This window comes from Bubalus kerabau, chromosome 8, assembly GCF_029407905.1.
Source record: "Bubalus kerabau isolate K-KA32 ecotype Philippines breed swamp buffalo chromosome 8, PCC_UOA_SB_1v2, whole genome shotgun sequence".
Lineage (NCBI taxonomy): Eukaryota > Metazoa > Chordata > Mammalia > Artiodactyla > Bovidae > Bubalus > Bubalus kerabau.
Genome location: NC_073631.1, coordinates 66,767,611 through 66,782,486, shown reverse-complemented (window position 1 = coordinate 66,782,486; position 14,876 = coordinate 66,767,611). Strand labels below are relative to the sequence as shown.

Sequence of the window (14,876 nt, the reverse complement as noted above, 5' to 3'; positions counted from 1 at the left end):
TGGCAAGTGTATAAATGTATCAAAATAACAGCTATGATCCATAGGGTCACAAATTGTCGGACATGACTGGAGCGACTTAGCACAGCGCAGCACACAATGTGCTGTACACCTTAAATATGCACAATATGACACATTAAATTTATTAAATTAAAAAAAAGATTTCTTGGTTAAAAAAGTAAAAAAAAGGAAAACCCGAACACTTGATATTTTTAAGTTTTCCTTAGCTTTGGGAAGTAAATAGATAACCTTTATCATTCCCTACAAATATAAAACTAGTATTTATAGCAGTATGTATATAATAAAAAATTGTTATGACTTACTCCTACCTTTAATTAAATGTGTAGTATGATTTGGGGTTATTTTTTAGAAACAATATTTAAATATAGTAAAGGATTGTGTCATCACATTCATCGTAGACTGAGCAGTTCATTTCAGTATTATATATATATATATAGGGGAATCATATGAATATTAATAATATCTTTCTTCTATGTGTGTGTTTGAAAAGAATTCCCAGCCATCTATCTGCCATAATATTAGCTTTAAATGGATGTATTTATAGTAGGAAAATACTAAACGAAGAAGCCACAGAGTAGAGTAGTGACAAATTGATAGTGCCCCCAAAATACAATGTGAACGATGTGGTTTTGGTTAAGATTTTTAGTCCTGCCATTGTAGAATTTTAGAACTAGGACTCAAATGTAGAACCCTCTTAAGGCATTTAGATTAAAGTGTGGTAATCAGTCAGCACATTATTAAGCTGAAAATATTTATCACTGCCCAGACGTTGGAGCCAGGGAAAGTTGTGGATCTTGGCGACTCGCTAAGTCAAAACTTGGACGGGACTTTATATTTTCTTAGATTATGGGTTGCTGTCCTTGGAGGAGCTTGACAGGGCACCAGGCTTTACCAATTGTGTTCGCTTACACTGGACCCAGCGGGTGGCCCAAGTGTGGGGATCTTTGGTAGAAGCTGAAGGGAGCCCAATCTTATAACTGTTTCCTAAGCTAATTTTTTTGGATTCCTGCCACTGGAAACAAGGGTGGTCTTTTCCCAGTCTCCCTTCCCCCTATCCAATCAAAGGCTCTATCTCATTAATACTTCTGAGTCTGGAAAAGTTTTAGTGGCAAGAAATCAAACATTTAAGATAAAAAACAATCCTGCAGTGTTCCAGGAATGATCTGTAGACTTTTGTGTAGGGAAATCCCTTTTATATCTATCTACTGATATTGTTCTGACACATACATATAATAATTCAGGAGCATGTTGCAAATTTCAAAAAGAAATCTTGTACCTAAACCAGATAACATTGCTCATGGTAATTTCCCCCCCACCTACTATAATTGCTATAAATAAATACACCTTTCCCACCCATGCAGTTCTTAGGCTTTCCTGTATAACAGCCACCTTCAAATGATGGCGTGACACTACTGGAAATTTCTCCTTCATTATGGGAATTTAACTGCGTTTGAGAATGACTAAGTTACACTCTCTTCCTTATTGCCATGATAAAAGAATAAGAAAGAATGCGATACTCTAGAGTTACACAAAATCAGCTTGACTTTCACGGCGGACACCGTGACTTCCTGTTTCTGCCTGACAGTTCCGATACAAATTTCTGTTATAAATCTCTCCTTATAGCCTTAAATAACAACAGCAGCCAAAATATATAACCATACAAGTTTCCGTCATAATAAATCCTGTTAATTGAGAAAATTTTTCCATCCGTTCCAAGTGAATGAAGATGTGGCTACCTTGAGTATGTGTGCATAATGCGTGACCATCTGTTCCAGGCAACCAAGGCAGAGTGGTTAATACCTGGCCTTTGGAGTCATGTTTATATATCTAGGATAAAAATTTGGTATTATATTTCCTAAGGATCATATTTTATTTTGTTAGAAATGGAAAACAGCATGGAAAACGTTCATATTCATGTTTCATATTTTCCCCTTAATATTCTATAATTATTTTTCTCTTAAAATGTGAGGTTTATGATCTAGCCAAGTCTTTAACTTTTTTATTTTGGCTCAAACACAACTCTTCTTTGTTACTGTGGTTATTTTTGTCACACATCATCTTGATTAATATTTGAAAGTGCCTAGTCCATTGTTGGGATTCAATAATTCTGTGTATAAGAGTTATCACCATCCATCTTCCATCTAAACTAAATGCAAGCACTTGTAACAATGTAAATTGTATGATTGTTGTCTAAGTATACATTGTTATGCCTAGCAGAGTCAGAATGTCTGCTGCTTTAAAAGTGGCTTATTACTACATTAAGGATTTTTCATTTTCATTTTTAAAACTAAGCTCTCATGAGACCTTCTTGGTCATTCTTGGTCATTCTTTTCTGCTCACTTGCATATATTGGCTTGATGGTCTTAGACGTGTTTTTGAGTTTCTCTGAACCTCTATTTTTAAAATGTAAAATGGGGAACTTTTTCATTTGCAGTTATTTTGATTCTTAACCACAGCTAATTAAGAGCATGGGCTCTGGACTCTGACAGACAGAAGTTAAATGGTGTTCTTCCACTTATAATCAGAGTTGCTGTGGTCAAATTATCTAGCTTCTCTGAGCCACATCTTTCTCTTATGTAAAATGGGATATAGTGATAGATAGTACCTGTTTCCAATGTTTTAATGGGTAAATGAGATAATACACACAAATAATTTATTAGGATGGTTCCATGCATATAGAAAGCTGCTAATGGTTATTATCATTAATTTTATTTAAGATATATGTACAGACAAATATGGCAAAATGGTTGTCTGAGGAGGCCTTACAAACAGCTATGAAAAGAAGAGAAGCAAAAGGTAAAGGAGAAAAGGAAAGATATACCCCCATTTGAATGCAGAGTTCCAAAGAATAGCAAGGAGAGATAAGAAAGCCTTCCTCAGTGATCATTGCAAAGAAATAGAGGAAAGCCATAGAATGGGAAAGACTAGAGCTCTCTTCAAGATAATTAGAGATACCAAGGAAACTTTTCATGCAAAGATGGGCTCAATAAAGGACAGAAATGGTATGGACCTAACAGAAGCAGAAGATACTAAGAAGAAGTGGCAAGAATACACAGAAGAAGTATACAAAAAAAGATCTTCATTACCCAGATAATCACGATGGTGTGATCAGTCACCTAGAGCCAGACATCCTGGAATGCAAAGTCAAGTGGGCCTTAGGAAGCATCACTAAGAATGAAGCTAGTGGAGGTAATGGAATTCCAGTTGAGCTATTTCAAATCGTAAAAGATGATGCTGTGAAAGTGCTGCACTCAATATGCCAGCAAATTTGGAAAACTCAGCAGTGGCCACAGGACTAGAAAAGGTCAGTTTTCATTCCAATCCCAAAGAAAGGGAATGCCAAAGAATGCTGAAACTACCGCATAATTGCAATAATCTCACATTCTAGCAAAGTAACGCTCAAAATTCTCCAAGCCAGGCTTCAGCGGTACATGAACCGTGAATTTCTAGATGTTCAAGCTGGATTTAGAAAAGGCAGAGGAACCAGAGATCAAATTGCCAACATCCGTTGGATCATTAGAAAAGCAAGAGAGTTCTAGAAAAACATCTGCTTTATTGACTATACGAAAGCCTTTGCCTGAGGGGATCACAACAAACAGTGGAAAATTCTTAGAGATAGGAATACCAGGCCACCTGACCTGCCTCCTGAGAAATCTGTATGCAGGTCAAGAAGCAACAATTAGAAATGGACATGGAACAACAGACTGGTTCCAAATAGGAAAAGGGGTACGTTGAGGCTGTATATTGTCACCCTACTTATTTAACTTAGATGCAGAGTACATCATGAGAAACGCTGGGCTGGATGAAGCACAATCTGGAATCAAGATTGCCAGGAGAAATATCAATAACTTCAGATATGCAGATGACACCACCCTTACGGCACAAAGGGGAGAAGAGCTAAAGAGCCTCTTGATGAAAGTGAAAGTGGAGAGTGAAAAAGTTGGCTTAAAGCTCAACATTCAGAAAACCAAGATCATGGCACCTGGTCCCATCAGTTCATGGCAAATAGATGAGGAGATAGTGGAAACAATGTCAGACTTTATTTTTGGGGGCTCCAAAATCACTGCAGTTGGTGACTGCAGCCATGAAATTAAAAGACACTTGCTTTTTGGAAGAAAAGCTATGACCAACCTAGACAGCTTATTAAAAAGCAGAGACATTACTTTGCCAACAAAGGTCTGTCTAGTCAAAGCTATGATTTTTCCAGTAGTCATGTATGGATGTTAGAGTTGGACCATAAAGAAAGCTGAGCACCGAAGAACTGATGCTTTTGAACTGTGGTGTTGGAGAAGACTCTTGAGAGTCCCTTGTACTGCAAAGAGATACAACCATCTTAAAGTCCATCTTAAAGGAAATCAGTCCTGAATATTCACTGGAAGGTCTGATGCTGAAGCTGAATGAAACTCCAATATTTGGCTACCTGATGCGAAGAACTGACTCATTTGAAAAGACCCTGATGCTGGGAAAGATTGAAGGTGGGAGAAGAAGGGGACGACAGAGGATGAGATGGTTGGATGGCATCATTGACTCAATGGACAAGAGTTTGAGTAAACTCTAGGAGTTGGTGATAGACAGGGGGCCCTGGCGTACTGCAGTCCATGGGGTCGCAGAGTCAAACACGACTGAGTGACTGAACTAAACTGACAGTCCAGTATGTAGGTTTTAGTTGCTCAGTCATGATACCTTAGACTGTAGCCTTTTTGCGACACCATTGACCCATTGACTGTAGCCTTCCAGGCTCCTCTGTCCACGGAGTTCTCTAGGCAAGAATACTGGAGTGGGTAGCCATTCCCTTCTCCAAGGGATCTTCCTGACACAGGGATGGTACCTGGGTCCCCTGCATTGCAGTCAGATTCTTTACTATCTGAGCCACCAGGGAAGGATTATTATTAATAAAATATTTAAATTATATTCTATTAATTTAAAGGAATAGCCATTAGAAAGAATGTTGTCTGTAGTACTTGCATAGTTCTTCCAGTAATTACCATTAGGGTTTTACTAAAAAGGTATTATGAATTTTATAATAAATTTGTTCTCCTAGTAAACATGTTTTCTGCTGTACTTTACTAACTCTATAGTGTGCTTGTGTGAATGAATGACATGCCCTGTGTGGACCAAGTGTGGAGCCCTGCTCTGCGGTTCCAGGGTGACCTCATATACAGCTTATGACAGAAACCTGTCGGGTGTTTATACCGACCTGCCAATGCCAACAGGCACCCAACGTCTCCTTCAGGGACTGACCAGAAATGGGCAAAATGTGTGGACCGAACTCTCCTTTCTCAGTCAAATTTTCCGGTCTCTTTGACCATTTCATAACTTCGTAGGAATTAGAGGTACTAACCTAATCTGTTGGATCATAGACTTTCAAGGGACTTGTGATCTATGCTGTTACTGTGTACTGTTATGCAGATTTCCCCCCATACCCAGGGCTCATAAAGTGAAAATCTGAGGGTTCATTGTTCATTTGGTATATTTATTGTATTTATTTTCATCAATTATTGTCCTTTAAAATTTTTACTTTGCAAGTCAAAAATTTTATGTTTATTTTTAAATGATACAGAATATACACATCAGTTAAAATTAATACATTTACTTGAATCTAATTGTATATGTATAGTGTTTGTAGGCCAGTTATACTTGTATATTATTTTTGTATCTGTAATTTGTATATATATGTGTGTGTGTATATGTATATAATTAAGGTATAGTTGATACATGCCTTTTACCTAAGAGAAAATTAAAAATGTCTTTTCTTAAAAATTAAGTATGCCCTTGCTTGTGCCCAGTCACTAAATCATGTCCAGCTGTTTTGTGACCCCCTGGACTGTGCCTGCCAGGATCCTCTGCTCATGGGATTTCCCAGGCAAGAATACTGGAGTGGGCTGCCATTTTCTTCTCCAGGGGATCCTTCCAACCTAGTGATCGAACCCAGGTCGCCTGGATTGGTAGGCAAATCTTTATCATGGAACCACCAGGGAAGCCATGCCCTTGCGTTATGCTAATTAGTAGTGAAATGAATCTGTCTTGTATACTATAGAGGCAAGACTGAATTGTTCCAAGGCAAAAAAGCCATGTAGGAGAGTGCTTCTCAATTCTGGTTGTACATAGGTCTTACCTGGGGAACTATTAAGAAAAATACCAGTGCCCAGGTCTGCCCCCTGAGATTGTGACTTAATTGGTCTGGCAACGCTACCCGGCTAGTGACTGTAATAAATCTGGCTTACCATGTGGATAAACTTATCCAAAGGAGATGATTCAAAGAGGCTGGGATTTTTAGGATACAAATCCAAAGAGAGAATGTTCCCAATGGAAGCCAGATCTTTAAGCTTTTTCTTTGATTCCCTTAGCACTGTGGCCCAGCAAAGATCTTTGGTTCTGATGAATTCTGTTAATGTTTCTCTTAAGGAGGAGTGAGAGAAGTTCTGGCCTTCTCAACCCGTACTCACCCTATTTCTGAGGCAGTCTATTACCCCAGAATTCTTATCTATTAATTCTAATTGGAATGGGAGGGTTTTCTTAGCATCATCAACCGAGAGCACCAGTTTGGAAATACAGCCAGCTTAGAAATGTAGTCAATTAGTCAATATTGTCATTCTTTGATGTTTTCTAGAGTAGTTATGTCAGCTATTTTTGCTGCTAAGCCATCGAAGAAAATGTAGTATTTAAACTACATATGTATTTAAACTAGTAAATACCTACCTAGTAAGGAAATCTTTAGAGAGCAATTAACTTCTGAAAAAGGTGATACACTGATACTAGATAAAATTAACAATTCATGATGCCACATCTGTAAAGAAGAATTAACACATACAATATTTTATGATGTAATTATTCACCAGATATGAGGGAAGATTTTTTGGGTCTGCTATTGATAGAACATTTTTAATAGTTTTATTCAGTTATAATTCACATGCTATGCAATTATAGGTCCATAGGGTCACAATGAGTCATACACGACTGAAGAGACTTAGCATGCATGCATGCACAGAATCATCACCACAATTTAATTTTTGAACATTTTTGTCCCCCCCAGTAAAAACCCCGTATTCCTTAGCTGTTGCTTTCTTTTCTCTCCACACCCCCACCTTCAATCCTACTACCATCTCCAAGCAACTGCTAATCTGTTTTCTGTCTCTGTAGATTTGCCCTCTCTGGATATTTCGTATAAATTGCATCAAATAATAATGTGGTCTTTTTGTGACTGGCTTCTTTCATTTAACATATTAATAATGTAATATACCCATGTTGTAGCATGTATCAGTACTTCATTAGTTTTATTAGTGAATAATATTTCATTGCATGGATATTCCATATTTTGTTTGTCACTTCATCAGTTTATGGACACTTAGGTTGTTTCTAATTTTGGTTGTTGTGAATAATACTGCTAATACATGTGTACAAGATTTTGGGTGGACATTTGTTTTATTTCTTTTCATAAGGAATTATGAGGTTAAGTGATAAATTTATGTTTAATTTTAAAAGAAGCTATCAGACTTTTTTCTTGATTAGCTATACCATTTTACATTTCCATCAGCAATTTATGCAGGTTCTTGTTTCTCCACATTCTTGGTAACACCTGTTTTTACCTTTTTGATTATAGCATTTTAGTGAATGTACAGAAGTATTCCAGTGTGGTTTTACTTTGTATTTCATACAGCGATTTTGAGCATTCTTTCATGTGCTTGTTGGCTATTTGTATATCTTCTTGAGAAAAAGTCTGTTCGATTCCTTTGCCCAGTTTCTAACTGGGTAGAACTTTTTAATCTACTACTTATGTTACACATTATGTTTTGTGATAGCTCATTTTTTTCTTAGATGGCATTTCTCTAATTATTTGTTATTTTTAAAGTAGTTGTAGTATTCTATCAATTTGGAAAAAATGTAATTTTCTGTTAATAGCAATTTCTTTTTTCTCAGGTCACACTGAAGAATCGAGTGGCATTGCAGAAGATCAAATTATCAATCTATGTGCAACCACCTTTAGTACTAACTGGTGATCAGTTCACCTTTGAATTTATGGGTAAGTGTTTTCTTTTTGCTGAAAGTCTATCATGGTGTGAGGTTTTTTTAATTAATTTTTTATTAGTAGATGTATTTCATGGCTATATTTCTTATCTGAATATATCAGGTATTTTCCTGAAATCAATGTGTTGTTTTGCTTATATTTCCTCTCTAAACATCAGTCATGGACATTCAATGAATGGCTGTTGAACCATAGTAATTACAGATTTTCAAGCAATTTTCTTAACTAAGTGGACCTGCAATTGTACTTAATTACTATATTTTGGAAGAATTTTTTAATGGTGCTTCTCTAGTGAGCTATTTGTTGAGTCGCTAGAAAGAATATTTATTGGCTTTGGAGTGTGGCCTGAATTTGAATTTTGGCTCTGACACTCAAGGGCTTCCCTTGTTGCTCAGCTGGTAAAGAATCCTGTCTGCAATGTGGGAGACCTGGGTTTGATCCCTGGATGCGAAAGATCCCCTGGAGAAGGGAAAGACTACCCACTCCAATATTCTGGTCTAGAGAATTCCATGGACTGTATAGTCCATAGGGTCGTGAACAGTCGGATACGACTGAGTGACTTTCACTTTCACTTTCTAACATTCACTCAGTGTAACCGTGGGCAAACTGCTTTGGTAATTAGATGGAACCTCAGTTTTTTTTTTTTTTTTTTAATCTTCAGAAAGGGGATAATGGTATCTGTCTTGCAGAACTATTTTAATTTGAATTTAATCAGAAAATTGATTAGATTTAATTAGAAAATGAATCTATGTATGATATTTGTAATAATGCTTAAAACAGTAGACAGGTAATAAATGACAACTCTGTAAGATTTATTTGTATAGAGTCTGTCTTACCACTTACATCCAAGTTGTCATTAGTTCTGATAAAATGACTTCTGAATTGTCTTTCAACTCTTTTTCTGTTTTTCTTTATGCCACTGTTTAGATGGGAACCCTATGTTTTACCCATAAAAATCAAGACCATCTCTTTTTTTTTCTTTATATAACTAACCTTTACCTGAGTGCCTGGCAGATAGTGGAAACTCAATAAGTACTCATTGAATCAGTGAATGAGTGGTTAGTGGTTGAGGTAAACTTGTAGGTGGCATCTTACTTTATCTGCAAAATTTTCACAGTACTTCCAAGTTGTCTTTCTAAAACATTCTGGATAATTAATGTTTTCCAGTTGAAAACTTTTTATAGCTCTCTAATACATGTTGGAGGTCAAGTACATGAATATGGAAGGCTATGTACAATCTGCTAAGTTGCTACAGTTTTAGTTACATCCATATCCAGTTCCCCCTTTCATTTTCTCCTGCAGTCTGTGTTCTAGCCATGATAAAGCACTATTTCCCACTCCCAAATTGTCTTTCCCTGTGTTTTTTCTTTGTTCATCCTGCCTGTTCGTCTGAGTAAAGAGAGGCAGTGGTGAGGAATGGTAGATACCCTTGTTCTGGAGTCAATTCCTACCTCTGTCTTAACTATATGACCTTGGGAAAGCTTTTTAATCTCTGTCGCCATTTTCCTCATGCACCAAAAATGGGGATAATAATAGTGACCACCATGTAGGGTTGTTGTGAGGATTAAATGAATTAATCTATGCACGTGTTATGTAAAATGCTTAAGACAGTAGCTGGCATGCAGTGTATATCTAATTTCAGTTGTTGTTAATAATAATTGCCTAAAATTATGTAACATATTATTTTTACATTACTTATAGCACCAGAGATGACTAGAACTGTAGGCTTTTCCGTTTATCTGAAAGGAAGTTATTCACCACCTGAATTGGAAGGAAATGCTGTTGTTTCTTACTCCAGACCAACAGGTAAACATATAGTTCACAAATTTATAAGCCTAATAATCACTTCTTTTAAATTATTGGAGTTGTGGGTTAAATGTTTAAGTGTTTAAGATGGGAAAACACATTGTAAATATTATTAAAAGAAAAAATATTATTACATACACACACACACAGAAGTCGCTCAGTCGTGTCCGACTCTTTGCGACCCCATGGATTGTAGCCCACCAGGCTCCTCGGTCCATGGGATTTTCCAGGTGAATACTGGAGTGGGTTGCCATTTCCTTCTCCAATATTATTACATAGTGTTAAATAAAAAATATCTGTCCAAGTTACTTTCATGTGTTATGAATAATTAGTGATAAGTCTATTCAGCTGATTTCTATATGTAATGTTTGATTCTATCTTTCAATTAATAGTGAATATTATGTTTTTTATTCTCACTAGAAGAATTTATCCAGTCAGACTTCACATATTTGAGCTAAACAGAAAAGCCTAGTCTGAATTAGTAAAAATCGCCATATAGGTTACTCTAATATTAAGGCAGTCTTTAGAGTTTCAGACACTGCTTTAGTGATTAAATAAAACTCTTTAGTATCTTACATGTTAAAATACTTAAGAACAGGATCTGTATTATTTCAAGAAACTAATAGATCAAAAAATTCTCTTTAGACCAGTAGAGATCCAGTTATTATAAATTTCAAGTTGGATTCAATTTTACAGTTTATTTGTGTGTTTTTGTATAGTGAATTTTTCATAGTAACAGTATGACAATTAGTTGGTTGATAATAATTAGTCATTGCTTTTTTAAAAAAAGTTTAAATGTAGTATAACATTCAGCAATGTTGCATTTGTGCTTGTAAGCATTTCTGTACAGTTGTCTTAGTTTAAAAAGCCTTAGAGATGCCATATTCATCTTTTTTCTATTGATATCCACTTTGGTTACTTAGCAATATTTTTATGTAATTGTCACCCTACCTACTGTGCTAATGAGGCACCTTGACAATGTTTTTAAAATTGTAGTTCTTATTTTGTCTCAGTGAATTTTCTGGTTTATGCATTGACAGCTCTATACTTGGAGGTGTGTTTTTTTTTTTTATAACTTTAGTACATGTTTTCAAAATCTGTTTCATCTTTGTAAACAATTTTATTTTAAATTATAAAAAATCCTTTTTAGTCAAAAGTGATCACTTTAACCTTTTACCTATATTTTCAAAATATGAGGTAGTGTAAATATTTTATGTTTAAGCAGCTTTGAGAAAGCTGGCTTCAGAAAGAAATACAAGACTTCAGTAAGGGATCAAGAAATGATGGACATTTTAGTTGGATATTTCTGAAAAGAACATTGAAATGTTCAGTGAGTTGTGAAATAAAAAATAGGACATGTTGGCTAAAATCTCTAGATAATTTATCATTAATTGGACATCTCCATTATACTTATTATCTTTATAATACTATAAAGCTTATTATACTTTTTATCTTTGTTACTCCTTGAAAATATAGTTGTAGAAATTGTTGATGCCTTAATTCAACTAATTATTTCATTTATCTTTAAGGAAAAGTAATTGAAAATAAATTTAAAATAAATAAATGGAATACCTAGCAAGTAGACAAAAGCTTAAAACTACACTATAAAGTTACTAAATCATTTGGTGAGCTTATGGTTGCACATACCATTTTTAGCTATTATGCTTTTGTATAGATGGAATTTGAAAGATTATAAATTATTACTAAAACAAAGAGCATAGATAATAATTGGCTGAAAGCTAATTAGAAATTAAAGTAAAAACGAGTCTATAAAAGTAAAAGAATACCAAGACAAGCTGGAAAAAAAGACATTGTTCCATAATAATATCTACTAATTAAAGTTATAATATAAGCAAGGCTAACTGGAAATATTAATTATATGTATTTGCCTTTAGCTCATTTTCTTCCCCCAAAATTCATGTAATGCTCTTGATGTCATTTACATATTGAATATGGTTTGTTTTTGGTTAGATCGTATATCTTTACCTCTTTTTGCCACATTTATACTAGAATAACACCCTCTCATGGACTTGTGAGAGTGGAAGAGCAAATATATTATTAGATTTCAGCTATTCATATTATATTCTTCAACTGTGAATTGGCTTATATTTATTGGAGGGCCATTTATGTCATCTGTATGAATCTTTAAAGTTTTAATTTATATTTTAAGCAGATGAGCATTAAATTTGTGCTGTAATTTTATGACATAATTTGTTGTATTCTTTCTCCCCTATCCCTTTTTGCATTGCCTCTGATGGATAGAGCGAAATCCTGATGGTAAGTGAAAAGATAATTTAGAACAAAATGAATTTTGGAAGTGAAATTTGGTTAGTAATTGAATTGTGGTATTATCCCTTGAATGAATTCTTTTTATGGACTGCTATTTTGACTCTAGCAACCTCTTTAGGGTGATTCAGTGCCTTAATTTGACTATGGAGAAGACAATAGATGTTTCCATAATAGATACTTATCATTCATTATTAGTTGTTTCAGAGTCATGAGAAACAATGAAACTTCATGACATTTTTGAACAAAACCTAAGCTGTCATTGACTACTTATGTCTGTAAGTTACTCGTTATCTGCCTGTATGCTTTGTTATCTTAGTTTACTTAAAAAGAGTAAGGAAAACAATTCTGAATTCTAAATTGTCTGATTCTGTATACCCCCAAAGATTCACCTCTTTCTCTGATCAGAATGCCATGTGTCCTCAGTCTGTGGGCCTATTCCTTGTTTTGTTTAGAATTTGTGGGGAAAATACTATCAAGAATCTGACCCCTTGAACTTGCCTGGGTCAGTTTTGTCACTTTTTGTCTTCTCCAAATCCTTTGTTTATGACTTTGCTAAAATACTTATCATAATATGAATTTCATTGTTTTTTCCTTAGGTCTCCCTACTAGATTTTTGAGCTCTTTGAGAGCAGGGTTCAAATCCCTGAATTGTGCAGTATTCTGATTATATGCGAGGCACTCTAAAAGTATCTTCTACTTTGATTATTTTTCTTTCTAGACACAGACTTAATGAGATGGTATGTCTTAGTTTATTAGCCATTTTAAGATTAATATTAGATAATATTAATTGGTAATATTAGATAAATAAAATACTTAATGGCCTTGCTGCTGCTGCTGCTGCTAAGTCACTTCAGTCGTGTCCGACTCTGTGTGACCCCATAGACGGCAGCCCACCAGGCTCCCCGTCCCTGGGATTCTCCAGGCAAGAACACTGGAGTGGGTTGCCATTTCCTTCTCCAGTGCATGAAAGTGAAAAGTGAAAGTGAAGTCGCTCAGTCGTGTCCGACCTTTGTGACCCCATGGACTGCAGCCTACCAGGCTCCTCTGTCCATGGGATTTTCCGGGCAGGAGCACTGGAGCGGGTGCCATGGCCTTAATAACTCATGTAGTTGTGGTGGTACCAACAACCTGAATTGCGTAGTGTCTGGAAGATGAAAATATATTTATATGAGAAATATTTTAACAGAAATAAGCTTTTAGCTTACATAAAGTGTACTTGTCAGATTAGAGTTTGGGTTATTAAAAATATTAATAATGAATATTTACATTTTACTTTGCAAGATTGCATGTAACTGATAAGATTTTGCAATAACTTTTAGAAAATTATTATTATTTAAATTATTTGTTTTGAGTTAAAATCTGTAAAGGTTATTATTAAAAGTAATTTATTCCCTTTTGCTATAAATTCAGATCAAACTATGAGGAAAAAATTACAATATATGGAAATTTTAGTATTTCAGTGCAAAGCTAAAGGCAGTTTGAATAATCTCTTATGCTATATTTAAAAATTTTAATTAAGTTTCAGGAGTAGAGTTGAAATATTCAGCTTCACCTAGTATGCAAAAAAATAATATGTTGCCACTTAGATCTTACTTACACACAAAGCTTCACATTTCAAAGACTGTTCCATTTTATTGACCTGATCTGTTCAGACTGTATTGCAGATAAGCAGTCCTGCTTTTACATGTGGAAAAAGAGAAGCAAATGAGGTTTTATGTTGTCCCATAAGAGTTAGTCTCCATTATTTCTGCATTAGAGTTACATGACATGGGCAGTGTAAAACATGACTGCAGATGGAGCACAGTACGTAGCCAGACATAACAGGAAGGGATCAAGGAAGTTCTGGCTACCAGACTTTGCTACTGCTTCGGGCCCCTTGTTTTCAATACGAAATGACTCTAGCAGGCCCCTGGAAAGAGTTCTAAAGGCATTATATAGATGTGTAATATATAGTTATTCTACTCTGGTATATAAGTTCTTTTTCCTTTTTTTTAAAGCACATTTTGGCTTCCTCTTGACAGTGATACTGGTCTCTTGGGTGTGCCAGGGGTAATTAGAATTCTCTTTCTGGAAAAACTGTTCTGTCAGGAGTGATTTTGATGTGAATTTTGTCTGTAAGTGTTAAATAATTTTGTGATTAATTGCACCATAGTACTTGTGACTGTCCATTTCCTCTAGTAAGCTAGCAGGGGAAGTGTTTGAAGGAGAGGTGATTATATTTGTTAAAAAACTGTAGAACAAAGTCAGTCTGTTGAGTGAGTAGGCCAATATTTGCGTATTACAAATGACCAAATTTTCTTCTCTCTCAGTATTATACTCAGAGTTGAATAAGCCAAATAGCCTATTTTGCCAACAAAACATTGCTGATGGTAGGCAATTAGGGCAAGTTAGGCTCTTTCAGTACTTTGGCCACCTCATGCGAAGAGTTGACTCATTGGAAAAGACTCTGATGCTGGGAGGGATTGGGGGCAGGAGGAGAAGGGGACGACAGAGGATGAGATGGCTGGATGGCATCAATGACTCGATGGACGTGAGTCTGAGTGAGCTCTGGGAGTTGGTGATAGACACGGATGCCTGGCGTGCTGCAATTCATGGGGTCGCAAAGAGTCGGACACGACTGAGCAACTGAACTGAACTGACGCTCTTTCAACTAAGCTGAAAGCTACCCTACTAGCAACTTTGGAAAGTCTTCAAATACATATAATTTTTTTCTTTCCTTATTATAGATACACATATGCAT

General features: G+C 35.6%; 1 protein-coding gene across 5 annotated transcripts in view; it reads left to right on the top strand.

Annotated features, from left to right (window-relative positions):
* Positions 1-14,876, top strand: part of BBS9 (Bardet-Biedl syndrome 9) — a 481,177-nt gene that overhangs the window by 200,628 nt on the left and 265,673 nt on the right. For 4 of the 5 annotated variants that reach the window (XM_055590433.1, XM_055590431.1, XM_055590434.1 and 1 more), the window contains 3 exons: positions 7,936-8,038; positions 9,743-9,847; positions 12,110-12,124. In XM_055590433.1, the coding sequence (XP_055446408.1) occupies positions 7,936-8,038; positions 9,743-9,847; positions 12,110-12,124 (223 nt within the window). The remainder of the gene's footprint in view (positions 1-7,935; positions 8,039-9,742; positions 9,848-12,109; positions 12,125-14,876) is intronic. The other variant, XM_055590432.1, reaches the window with a different exon arrangement.